Genomic DNA, 14,440 nt, shown 5'->3' on the forward strand with positions numbered 1-14,440 from the left:
ATCTACCCCTGTGTGCAAGTTAACAAGTGGTTCCATGTGTTCCACAGCTGAACCCATATAGTTCAAGCATTAAGCTGGCCATAGACGAAAAGATCCGATCGAACAAATCATCGTACGATCAGACTTTCCCATCTCCCGCCCTGCCACTAACCATTCCTATCAAATAAAGTACAAAAGAACAGATCAGCCGATGTTCTGCCCCTGACTGTAATCGTACGAAAGTTATGTCAGAGAAAAGCTAGTGACAGCCTCCCTCAGAAAATAGTACGATCGGCAATACATGCAGAGATATTATCGGCAGCCGACAGAAATCTTTACCCTATCCGATCGACCAAACGACGGATCTCCACCGGACGAAAAATGACGGGACTCTTCACACACGGTCCGAAAATCGTACGAATCCTCGATTCGTACGATCAGATCTTTGCGTCTATGGCCAGCTTTAGACTTGGGTTGCTGTGCTCTGGAACACACAGAACCACACAGCATGACAACTGCATTAAAGAAACTCACTGATATGAAACCTTTAGAAGGACACAGTGAAAGAAACTATAAGCCAACAGACAAATTTTGTACCAAATTGGACACAATGTCCCCCTGTGGTCTGCTCCAAATAAGCCAGCTTTTCATAGTAATCTGTTTATATTATGGTTTCCCATCAGGTGTGTTGAAGAGTCCATTCAGCAGATGCTCTTACTTATCTATATTCATATGATCATCAGCAAAACAGATCTCGCCCAGCTCATCTTTTCTTTTGGTGCTTCTCTGATCTCTACAGTGGTTAAAAAAAAATATTCTAGAAATTGTGTTAAATGCAAACAAAGTTGGCAACGTACATTCTATTGTACAGCACTGCAGAATATGTCCTTCATTAAAATGTGTTACCTATAAATGGCTTTCAATATCCATTCCACAAGCTACCCATCAACTCACTGCAATTTCTTATACTGTAGATAGAGTATCCTTTTATAAAAGCAGACGCGGAGGCCTATTCATTGGAGGTTGAATTATAGTGGTTTTAGAAGTTTTTTGAAAACATGACTAAAATCACATTTTCTAAAACCATGATTGTCATGGGATTTATTAAAGCATCCGAATATTAAAAGTACAAATGAAAAAAAAAAAAGCATAGAACGATCCACTAAAAAAAAATTTTAATACCCCAAAAAAAAGAGTTTTTAGCGAAAAAAAAAACTCTAAGGGCAGAGACACACAGGCAGACGACTAATCCCCCCCCCAATCTGACTATGTGTCTCTGCCCTAAAAGTCCAAACAGATTAAAAACGGCCCAATAAGATCAGCGCAGCTCCCAACGACTTCTGTTGGAGAATTTTAGCATTAAAGGTTTGTGTGTTTTTTAGACTTCATATATCTCTAATTTTTAGAGCTTTTAATAAATAGAAAAACAAATTTTTTGAAATATGTGAAAAAAAATCAAAATTCAATTGTTAGTAAATGATAATTTCACCATGGTTTAGTTCAGTGATCCCCAACCAGTGGCTCCTGAGCAACATGCTGCTCACCAACCCCATGGATGTTGTTCCCAGTGGCCTTAAATCAGGTGCCTACATTTGAATTCCTGGTGGGGGGTGGGGACACAAAGGGGGCGGGCCGTGACGTCAAAATGGGTGGGGCCCCGCCACGGACGCTTAAAGAACCAAAAGAAAAGCTAGTTTAGTGCTTAACGATAGCCAAATAATGTGTCAATAAAATACATTTAAAAATCTACATAATGTTCACGGTCCATACTGGCAACATGGTAGTATTTATACAGACACAGGTTTTACAATGTAAAATGAGTCATGAGAAGAAGTGATCCATAGAACTCATTTTCATGCTACCCTGCTATATTTATATGTTGTAACCTTTAATTCCACTAGACTTGTGTGTGAACCAGTCACACATAGTTGCACAATAATAGTGTTTATAAAACACAATAAAAAACACTTCCAATTATACTTTTTGCCCAAGTAAATCCTACCTAACAAATAATACTAATTATTATGCTTCTGCTCTGCTTACTGCCCAACCTGCAATTTAAACCTTGACTTGGTTGTTATAACTGGCCCAACCATATTTCAATCTGCAGAGCTGCAAAATAAGAGATAAACGTTAACTTTGCAATGTCTTATTAGAAGTTACTTTTTGTAAAATTTAAGAAAACAATATGAAAATATATTGATCAGTGAATCAGTGGATTCTTACTTCTTGACAGAGAAATGGACCCTCTGCAACCTGCACATGACATGGGGAAAGCTGGGCTGCCAAGCAGAAATACTGCACCAGTTTTATTGTGATTAGCACAGCAGCACTAATAGTGAGAGAGATTGCCAGCTCCTGCATCATTAGCATCATCACAACCTACTTATTGCATCATTTATTTATTAACAGAATTACAGGAGACTGTTGGGATGAAGGTAACAATATAGCAAGTGGAAACACTGAGAATACACAGAGACAGAAATGATAGTAGCACTGTAGGTGCAACCATAATAAATAGTGAATGCTGTAGAAAAGAAAGAAAAAGCCTGCTGTGCAGGGAGGAAAGAAAATGAACAACTTCTATTTAAATAACAGTAGTGCATTAAACCCACATTGCTTTAGAGATGCTAATAAACTTTCTTTGTTGTAAGGCATAAACTGTGAGGATCTATAGGACTTTTGCACTGTTAAAATGAAGTGTTGGGAGAAGGGCACAAGGGGATAATGAGGAAAAGGAGGGAAGGGGGAAGGGTTTGCCATGACAGAAGATTACTTGGGTGACTTCCATGATTTATGCCAGCACTTTAAAAAATGTTTTCACTCACTTTACCACTCTTGTAGCCCAAACGATGTGGGGGATGAGAAGCAGCAGGGCCTCTGCCTTTATTGTACTAACATCTGCTGTAATGAACTCATCACTAGCTTATTCTGCATTCTAGCAGGGTTTAGGCATCTTTTATTGTATTGTATATTGCTGAGTGAGCCTTTTAAAACTACCACTAAGTGACCTGAGGATTGCGCTTATCAAGATCAGAAGTCAAAGGATACTCACTCCCTTCCTGTTTTACAACTGGCAGTGCATGCTCAATGGTGCAGTGCCTGGCTGGCACATTAACTAACTAAGCTCAATTAGATGATTCAGTTGAAAAGAAAGTGTAACTATTGGAAAATAGGTCATTTGTAGGTGGAAGTATTCCTTACAGCTATCCAGTGTCACACTAGGTGACTTTCTCATGCTGAAAAAAAAGTGTCAATTTGTTTAAGGAACCTGGAACTAGCTTTTTATTGGTGGCGTGTACATTGTATGATTCCTTTATTGAATAAACATTTTCCAGAGTGGTTTACGGACGTGAGAAAAACCTCACACACACACACAGACTGCCACAAGCTAAAGTGACAGCCCTACATTTAAGAATTTGAATTGTTAGCAGTGAAAATAATATTAACTGCCTTTCAAGAGAGAATATAAGACCACTGCTGTCTAATACGATATTGGCACTAAGTTATGTCTGCAAAACAGTCTTTTAGCATCAACAGGAGTTTAAAGGCTCTTACGTCCCATGATCACATAGCAGCATTCCGCCACCTCATAAAACGCATGGTTGCACCACGCCCTATAAGCGGTCTGTTAGCAATGCCACGCAGATGGTTTTCAGGATATATAAAGCTCTTCAAAAATATTAACTTTTGTATACACAGCAAGCAAAAGGCATGTCCAAAGAGAGAGAGTAGGAGTAGCGAAGATTCGGAGCATATTTCATATTAAATGTAGAGGTTATCTAAGGCTGGAAGCCCACTAGAATGAAAAAAAATGTATTTTGCATAACAGGAATTGAGGATGCTCTATATATGTTTAATGATTGCATGTGGAATATTGTTGAAATGCCAGTGGTGTAAAAGACCATGTGTTACATGAAAGAATTGAAAATCTATGGCAGGGCCTACCAAGAAATTCTGTACCTATGCCTTAAAGGACAAGGAAAGTCAAAACAATAAAATCACATTTTTACTTTCTATAATGAAAAAAGAAACCTATCTCCAATATACTTTAATTAAAAAAATGTGTACCGTTTTTATAAGAAACCTGACTGTATGCAGTGAAATTCTCCCTTCATTTACTGCTGTCGATAGGAATTGTCAGATGGTCCCTAGCTGCTGAGCAGGGAAACAATCATACTTATGAACAGCAGGGGGAGCCCCTGCCTTACTTACCAGCCATGCAGCTTTGTTTATGATAATCCCTAAGCAGCCCAGACCACACTGAGCATGTGCAGGGTCAGGGTCAGACAAAGATGTTAAACAAAGTTACAAGATGACAGCCCCCTGTGGCCAACTTTGAAAGCATAAATTATTTGTTTAATTAGGATTTGTGATGCAGTAAGTTCATGCTTATGTTTCGTATACAAAATACAGCATTTCTAGCCTTATTCTATTTTAGACTTTCCTTGTCCTTTAATCCAGCCATACCTGTACAACTAATGTTATTATATATGAGGTTTCCTATGATAATCTGGTGCATTTGTTAGATTATCTTTACATGAAACATAATTCCACAGAGACACTTGAGGGAGTCTGGACCTCAGTATTAGTCATGCCTTAAGAAAGCTAAGAAATAGACATGCTGGAAGAAACTTACTAATGAAAGATCAACAAACTAAAGCTGGAAGAAAGAAAATGCTGATGAACATACAAATGTTTAATTATCTTGACCTCCAAAGTCCTGTCCAAATATTAGTCTTCAAGCATGAGAAATCTCGCTCTGTGGAAAACAGAACTAGTGCCAATAACAGGGGATGGGCAATTGAAGTTATTTCAGGCAATGCATTCTGCAATTCTGCAATCAAATGATATTTTAAAGGGAAAATATACATACAAGAGGTCAGGCCCACTGTTTAGATTACACTGGAAAATACAGGGAACAACACACCCCTTATTATCTTTATAAATTATAAACACATTTCATGTAACTTCTGATATCACTAAACACCACTTGGTGTTCAGATTTCTCAGGTCATTCTCTTCACATGACACTGCTTCAGTGCAGATTAATCATGGGCAACTAAGCTCCTAGAGTGCCATCAGCCTAAGAGTATAACAACTACAGAGGTTAAGAACAATCACCCTGCCTGTACTCTCATTTTACTGTGTTTACGTTGAATGACAGCAAGTAATGTAATTTAATTGTTATTAAAAATTTTGTGAATTGCAAGGCGTTTTCAAGGATTCAGAAAACTAGCAGCACTATCTATAGAATGTAATAATAACAAATGAATATATTTCTGCATCAGCAGATTTATTTTCCACACACTGTGCATCAGTTTACTTTTTGCAGAATGGGCAGAGTGTTTAAGAATTATAGAATTATAGAATTATATTTGCCTGTTAAGGCTCAAACTAATTAAAACAAAAAATATGACACTTGAACTATAGAAATAGACAGTACAGAGCCCAAGCAAAAGAGCAACCTGGTCATATTCGAGAAGAAAATAAAGCCTATTAATCCAGATTTAAACAAAACTGCCATTTGAAAAAAAAGAGGTCTGGGAAGAATTGTTTTGATTGGATAGCACATAAGGTAAGGTTACAGGTGATGGGCTTTTAGACTGACAGCAGCTATTGCATTAAAACATTCCCAGACATTAAAACTCAATGTGTCATTACTCCTAAAGTCCTCAGTTTCTGTACAGCCACTTTTTAAGCAATAAATCAGCTGACACACACTTGCACTAGTGTTTTCAGACTTTTGCCATAGCACAAATCTTTGTACAGGACAATAGTGTGATAAAATATGTTTTTAAAAAAAAAAAAAAAAATAGTAATAACACTATGTTCCTTATGATATTCATTTATTTTTACATTGTATCAATTTTTTGTTCCAAGTCAAGCTTTTTATTTCCAGTAGTAAATCAAGAAAATGTTAATGACTTCTAGGTGTCACACTAATGTCATGTAAACATACAGTAAAATCATTTGAAACTGTGTGGGAATGGAATGGTCAGTCTTTGTGAACATGTATGGTATCTTGGACAGTTTATGCTTTCTATATCAAGATTCGTATAACTAAACGCGTTGAGAGTTTATCAAACTATAAGGCTATGGGCACACAGGCTGTTGGCTCTGGCTGTTGCCAGCCTGTGTATTTTTGCAGGCTGAGAGAAGCAGATCTGCTCCGTTCCCCTGCTCTGTTTTTGAATCCAATCAGTCTGTGTGTAGTCACACACAGTGGAGCTGAAGCTGAGGTCAGTGTGACCGTACACAGGCTAATCAGGGGCGCACGGGCAGATTTGGGGAGATTAGTCGCCCCGCGAAAAATCTCCTCTTCTTCGGGGTGACAATCTCCCTGGACTGCTTTCCCCTGCCTACCCACCAGCTAGAATGATAAATCGCCAGCGGGATGGTATTTGAGGAGGTTTGTTTTCCGAAGTCACGAGACTAATATCCCCGAATCTGCCCGTGTGCCCTTATACTTAATGAGCTTCTCTGGAAAACAAACATACAAGGCATGTTTTTTTTTCTACGCAAAGAGGATACTATTTAAAACCAACTCTGCAAACTGTTCTAAATTGATATATTAGTTGATACATGTGTTTTCTTTGGCCCTGCTGAGCAGAATCCCTGAGTTTCATTAAATGCAGCTGTTAGAATTGATATAGTAGTTGCCAATATCCCACAGATGCTGATAAAATGTATCAACTAATGTAGCAATTTGTAAACGTTCAGAGGCTGTACCTGGGTTACTAAACTGCCAGACAAACACCAGAGACAGGAAAATAAATTTAAACTTCAATTTTGGAAAAGCTGTAAAAAAAATTAATAAATAAGTCTTTTTCTATTTCTGGAAAAAAAACTGCATGGCGAACAACCCCTTTAAATATTCATTGGTGCATGAATCATTTGTGTGGCTTCTTTAGTAGCTACAGTAAGGGGCAGATTTATCAAGGGTCGAATTACAAATTTGAAAAACTTCAAAATTTGAGTTCAAAAAGAACAAAATTTATTTTCAGTTTAGTTATAGGTCAGTTTTCAATCGAATAGGTCCTTTTTCGATCGAATTCGAATCGTATGAATCAAATTTGATTCAGTTTTTCCCCAAAAACAAAAAAAAAAAAAAAAAGAAGTCCACCTATTGACTCCAAATAGGTTCTACGAGGTCCCCCATAGGCTAAAACAGCAATTCAGTAGGTTTTAGATGGAGAATGGTCATAGTCAAATTTTTAAAGAGACAGAACATGAGAAATTTCGATATTCGAATTTTGACAATTCCCTAGACGAAATACACAAAAATTAGGTTGAAATTCGAATTTTTTTAATACGAATTTTCACTTTGACCTTTGATAAATCTGCCCCTAAGTGATGGAAAACAAGCACTCTCTCCCTCTTTTTGTGACGAAAAGTTTGAATGGAAACCTGCGAGTGTGCGGGTGTTTTTCAGCATTAAAATTAGGCTTTTTTTTTGGTTTTCTCATTTTACTTCTATCATCTAATACAGAGAGAAGAATTTATGAAGAGTACTTCTTGGACTTTTTCATACACCATTGAAAAACTCCCCTGGTAAAATTGCAAAATATTTTATTTAACTGCAAATGGTTAAAAACTACAATTCACAGCATTCCTCAACAGCTGTATATGTTTGACATTCAAACCAAAGGATATGAAGCCTTTTCTGAAAGTTCTCCTAAAATACAGGAATTTAAAGGCTTTGCCATGCTGATCGCAGCATTTTTATGGGACAGAAACTAACAATTGAACTCAAACTAATTAGCACAGATCTCACACAATACATTTCTGCCTTTACAACTCACCATCATAAGAAATCTGCCTAATGTGTTTTAGAGACCTCATATAAAATTACAGTCATTTGACTATCCTTTAATCACTGGGAAGGTTTGTCTTTACTGCTTTACAGACATATGCTTATCCTTTAATTTGTCTCTACTGATACCAGGATAGTACATGCTAATAAACAAAGAGACCTTATCTAATGCAGTTTGCTCCATATTAAGCTTGCTATGTCTCTAGAGGAATTTAAGTGACTAAAGTGGGTGGCATAATGTTAGCAGGTGAGCCTGTGCTTAGTTCTAGGGACGGGCGAATTTGACCCCTTTCGTTTTGCCAAAAATTCGCCGCTGGCGAAATGTCGCTGACGGCCATTAAAGTCTATGGGCATCAAAAAAATGTTGTTGTGCTGCGAAATGTAACATCTTTTTTTTTTTGACGCACTACGCCATACATGTCTATGGGCGTCATTTTTGCAGCAAAACAAGGCGAAAAAATTTGCCCATCACTACTTAGGTCCAAGCTCAGTGAGATAAATATACTTCTCTATACTTGCATGGATTTAACTGAGCTATCTTATTACCTTCAGGAGTGACTGACTTTAACACCAAGCCCAGTGGGATACTAGAGCTGGCCATAGATGTGCAGATTTACCTTCCTATCGGACGAACGATCGTTCGGTGCCATCTCCTGACCTGCCACTAACCATTCAGATCAAAGTAGTAAAAGAACAGTTCAGACGATGTTCTGCCCCTGACAGCAATCGTACGAAAGCTATGTCCGACAAAAGCTGGTGACAGTCTCCCATTGATATCATCAGATCAGCAACACATGCAGAGATATCAGTAGCCAACAGAAATTTACTAACCTGTCTGATCGCCATGGCGCAAAAAATGTCAGGATACTCCATACACGGCCCAAAAATCATACAAAATGGAGATGTGTACGATAAAATCTTTGCGTCTATGGCCAGCTTTAGGGGTATATTTATCAAAGAATGAAGTTAGAGTTAGAGTGCCACAGTCAACTAGCGTGAGATACTGCCTCTCTCCATTAATTTCTATGGGATTTTTAAAGGTGTATTTATCAAATGGTGATCTTTCACTTTTACCCTTTCATAAATACGCCTTTAAAAAACCCATAGCAATGAATGGAGAGAGGCGGTATTTCATTCTAGCGGACTGTGGTGATCTCTAACTTCACTCGTTGATAAATGTACCTCTAGTTGTTTTTCTACTGCATACATTCACAAAATTCAAAATGAGCAGATTAATCAAGGGTCAAATTTCGAATTCATGTGCGTTTTTTTAAACTCCTTTAAATCCTAATATAGTTGAAATTCAACTGGGGGGTTATTTAAGAAAAAAATTGAATATCTAAAACTCAGACTAATATCGACCAGCAAACTCTAATTAGAATTAGATTTGAATTTGACCAAACTCTCCTAAAAGAAACTGTCAGAAAGGCTACAAGCACCTCCAAAATGGTCACTGGACCTCTCCCATTGACTTATAGAGTAATTCGGCAGGTTTTAGGTGGTGAATAGTCAAATTCTAATTCTTAAAGAGCCAGAGTTTGAAAACTCAAATTGAGTTTGGATAATTCCCTAGTTGAATTTGACAATACAAATTCGAATTTTAAATTCAACCCTCAATATATCTGGCCCCTAGTGTGGCCTAAGGCGGTTTTTAGTGACCTGGTGTTTGCTGCACTGGAAATAATTTGATTTGCATCCACACTGATGCCACAGAATGCTAAAACAGCTTGGGTAGTATTGAAAAACACATTGCAGCACCAGTGGCCACTTTTATATTGTAGATAAAAACATTAACATCCATTTTTTTCACTGCCTGAAGCATTCATATGCAAGTTCATTAGATGTCACATATTCATAAAATAACTTGCTTGGGTCGGACCTCAACATCTGAACGTTCACAGCAACATCTTGACAGATCTATTATGGATACTGACACATAATTTGTATGACCTTGCTGTAAATATATATCCACACACACAGGGTTGGACTGGGCTGGCGGAACACTGGGAAAAAACCTGGTGGGCCCCAGTTCTTTTGGGCTCCACCAGTCCAGACCCCCTCCCTGCACTCCCTCTCCTTACCTCCCTACCTGACCACAATCAGGCTGACGTTCTGGAAAGAGGTGCCCAAGGGGGGGAGTGCAGAGAGGACTTTGTGGCTGGGGGGACGGGGGAGGATGTGGGCGGCTCCTGAGGCTGCAGGCCCTGGGCCCCAGTCTGATGCTGCGCACACACACTATATATATACACCCCAATAGTTTCCAGACCAGCACTCCCTTTAGTGAAAACTGTAATTTTTATTTTTGCATAGTATCTGTATATATAAGAGGGTTGCTTGACTGAAATTTTGATTCAGGTCAAGCTACTCCTACCCTTGCATAAGAATAAAGCAAACAAAAAGCAACTTCTGCTAGTAATACCAAAAGTAACCATACAAGGTTGCTATAGTGTCAGTTAAGCTTGAATCCATTTAATTTTTTGCATAGAAGATTTACATGGCACTACATAATATATAAATATCTGATGATGATTGACAATAACCACAACAATTACAAAAACTGCATGAACATCAACTCTTAACAAGCTTCTATATTTAGTGATAAAAGTTCTTAAAGACCATAATACACAATATATCCTATATTTCTGTATTAACTCCACTTATATGGAACATCTATTCTCACTGACAAACAATTTTACAAAATCATATTTTTGGATTGGAATCATTGTAGAGTAGTATTGCTGCTAAAACAATACTGCTTATTTACACTGCTGATGTGTAAATAGTAGCCCTAGGCTCACAATAACTTTGTCTGGAACCAACACTGCTTTACATTTATAAAAAATGTGTTTACTCAGACAAAGCAAACTTTGTTTTCAGCTGCTGAAACGGCGTCCAGTGTCTATTAACATTTGCAAAACACTAGTTTTACATGTAAAATCAGTCCTTGATTGTGTGTGGGCAGTGTAACTCTCAACAAGCACACCCTTTCTTACAAATCACAATCTCCCTACACATATTTTATAAATTAGCAAAGATTTGCTACTTCTTTCAAACTGTCCTAAACCAAAATTACATTTTCTTTAGTACTGAATAATACAATTATCATTTTATGGTAAAATAAAAAACAAATGAAATATTTGAGGCCACCTCTACAGATGAAAGTTTGGTTTGCAAATAATACAAATGGGACACAGAACCATTTCACACAATAGCAAATCTGGGTGATTTTCTGTTTGAACTACAGAGGGAAGAGAATCGGCCACACTGATGTCAATGACATGTGCCACATGAGCAACTCACTGTGTGACTGTGTGTTTTAGATGCTGCCGCCAAGAGTATGTCTGTCCTAATTACAAATAATAGGCTGCATCTAAAATGGAGCAATTTACCCTTTACCCATTATAACAGAATGTACAGTTTTGCTTAAAAAAAAGCAAAATACAGTAACACTGACAAGAAGAAAGAAGATAAATGACATAGACAAGTCACTGTGAGATAAAACCCACTGACAAAAGTGGGCACAGTTTTAATCTGATAAAAAAAAATATGCAATCCCAGATTCTGATTCCAGTAAAGCTGGTTTTGATTTCTTTCAAGTGCCTTATGACCTTGGCCACATCAGTACTACAGACTATCCAGCTGCTAAACACATTTCTGCCAAGAATATTGCTATACAGTGGTGTCACATCAAATAATAGACTGTTAGCTTTGTGGGAGAGAGTTTGACTGAATAATTCTATATAGGCTCAATGTGAAATTGGAAATACTATATCATTAGTATTATTCCTCATCTTTCCACATGACAAGGCTGGGCAGATCTCTGCAGGAACCAGCAATGTGGAGGTCATAATTAGTTCAATTACTACTTTCCCCCCACACTGCAAGTTTATTCACTCAGACAGACAGAATGCACTCTAATTACACTCTCTGCAGAGACGGGGTTTGTAAATCAGAGATAGCAGGAACACTCCTAAAAAGAGACTTATCTAATTGAAAATTACACTTTGCACTAGATCTCCTGAAGGGAAAGGAAACATTCAGAATGCATTAGGGCACCCCTGAAATGTAACCTAACCCCTTCAGTTAGAGAAGTCCTCAAGATAAGAGGCACAATGCTTTCATTTATATAAACCGCAAAAAATGCCAAACTGTACAGAAACAAGGAGCAGCCTTTAAAACACATTCTCAGCACTGAATTGCTGGTTTAATGAAAATTTTCCATTGCTCATTAAACAACTTGTTATCCCAGCACTCACACACACGGATTGTTTTTTTTTTTTTGTTTTTTTATTCATTTGTAAAAAGGAGCATTAAACACAAACATTCCTGAACTTATCCCTGACCTGTGAAGTCAAGTGTGTGTTTTGTTATTGGCAAGAATCAACAGACCGACTTCAAGTCAATAGCATTTCTATTAAGTGTAAAGGTGCAGATGGCAAACTCTTGGCCCAGGGTCTGTATCATGCAAATCTCATTCTATTACAATTTAGGAGCTAATAATTCAGGTACTAGATACATATTTAAGGTGGCCATAGACTACAAGATCCGCTCGTTTGGCGACATCGCCAAACGAGCGGATCTTTCCCCGATATGCCACTAAACTGCGTGGCTATATCGGGGGTAATTCGAACGTTTGGCCCGTATGTCCGAACGATCGAATTACGATGTGACAAGCGGCTCCGACGGGTCGGTCGGGTAAAAATCCAACCTTCCCGATCGATATCGTGGCCAGATATCGATCGGGAAGACCCGTCGGAAGCCCCCATACACGGGCAGATAAGCTGTCAAATCGGTCCAAACGACCGATATCGGCAGTTTTATCTGCCCGTGTATGGCCACCTTTACACTGTTAAATGTGCCCTTCCAATCTTACAGATTTGCATTTTATACAGCTACAATCCCAGCAGCTCTCCTACTGTGGGATGATGAAAGTTTGATGTGCAAGGCTTAAGGCTGGGCATCTTTTGCTTCCTATTATAACGAATACTTGTATGTGATCTGCTCCAGTTGTAAAATGAAGAATACTATGCTGGACTGGAGATGTTAGATCTATTAGGGTAAGGTCACACGGGGAGATTTAGTCGCCCCGCGACTAATCACCTCTTCTTTGGGGCGACTAATCTTCCCCCTGTCTTCCGCCTGCTAGAATGAAAAAACGCCTGCGGCCCTTCGTTTTCTGACGTTTCCCTTAGGGGAAGCAGTTAGGAGAGATTAGTCGCCCCCAAAGCGATTAGTCACCGGGCGACTAAATCTCCCTGAATCTCACAGTGTGACATTACCCTAACAACTAAAAGATAGAGCTAAACAAACATTCAGGGCTAGACTGAGATAAGAGCGAGCCCTGGAGTTATAGGAAAACGGAGGATAAATGACATAAATCCATGGATCTCCTGCCTGCTTCCCTGCAGTTGTTGCTAAACTACAACGCTCAGTAACATACCCAGGTCACAGACGATTCTGAAAGTTGCATCCCAGTTGCAGTCAAAGGCGGAAAGTAGGGCATACCTGACGTATATACTTAAGTTAAAATATATTATATATGGTTATCCCCAAGGGGCTCCTGTGATACTGAATTTCAGGGGTTAATATCCTGGACCCCAGGACCTAAAACGAACCATGCCCACGCATCTTGGTACACACTCAAATCCAAAATGTGGCTGTTTTGGCGATTAAAGAACATGTGACAAGGCACTTCCAAGTTGTATAGAAAGTCTGTTTATTTCAGGAGATTGATTCAGTGGGGCTCATTTACCAACACTGGGCAAATTTGCTCATGGGCAGTTACCTAAGGTCAACCAATCAGTGATTAGCTTTTAAAAGCCAGGGGCAAATTTGCCCCTGTGTTGATTAAAGAGACATATGTGCCAGACTAGACTATTACCATTCGATCTCATTACAGATATTATTAATGGAATCAGAGGAGAGTTCAAGTGCAGGTCCCTCTGTATGTCCGGTTACCTGCACCCGCCCCACTTACCTGCTATAGAAGGTGGAAAGTTGCAGCAGAGAAGCAGAGCCACGAGTAGCGCAGCCAATGCCGCTCCGCCGGGGATCCGGGATAAATACATCGCTTAGCGACTCCACTCGCAATAGCCTTCCTTGCGCACGTACAATATACAGAGAAGCCCCCACAGCCCGGGTATATCCCGCGTCCAGCCCAACGCCAAGTCGTGACGGAAAAACTTGCTCCCAGTTTTCTGTGAAAGTCGACACAAAGGGAGAGCTTCCCAAGAAGTATTAGAAGGTCCCGAGGCAACACTCCTTTAGCTGAGCTCGTCTGTGCCCGTTACAGACGCAGCTACCAGGGGTTGTACATCATTTTCCCCCCTGCCCTGCCTACCGCTACAACGCCAAGGTGTCCCGCAAGCAGCAGCAGCAGCACAGGCAGCGTGTAAGGGGGAGCGCGACGTACGGACTGATTCTCAGTGGATGGGAACAGCCCAAACAGATGGGAGCAGAGGTGGGGCCAAGTCAGTGGGAGGGAGATTATTATCCGAGTACCTCAGTCACTGTACTCGCAGATGTTCAGTCGTACCTCCGTTCTATTATCAATTCCCGACTAACTTTTCGCACGTCGCCGGTTTCCAGTCAGTTCATTGACCTTCCTCACATCGCTGACTCACTAGACAGCTGGGGAGGAAACAT

At 39.3% G+C, this 14,440-nt stretch overlaps 1 protein-coding gene across 2 annotated transcripts in view; it reads right to left on the reverse strand.

Moving 5' to 3' along the window:
- Positions 1-14,218, reverse strand: part of unc5b.S (unc-5 netrin receptor B S homeolog) — a 111,908-nt gene extending 97,690 nt beyond the window's left edge. Inside the window, exon 1 of one of the 2 annotated variants that reach the window (XM_041570336.1) lies at positions 13,773-14,218. In XM_041570336.1, the coding sequence (XP_041426270.1) occupies positions 13,773-13,863 (91 nt within the window). In that variant the 5' untranslated portion in view covers positions 13,864-14,218. 2 annotated transcript variants of the gene reach the window in all.
- Positions 14,219-14,440: the final 222 nt, after the last annotated feature.

The sequence above is a fragment of the Xenopus laevis genome, chromosome 7S (assembly GCF_017654675.1).
Source record: "Xenopus laevis strain J_2021 chromosome 7S, Xenopus_laevis_v10.1, whole genome shotgun sequence".
NCBI lineage: Eukaryota > Metazoa > Chordata > Amphibia > Anura > Pipidae > Xenopus > Xenopus laevis.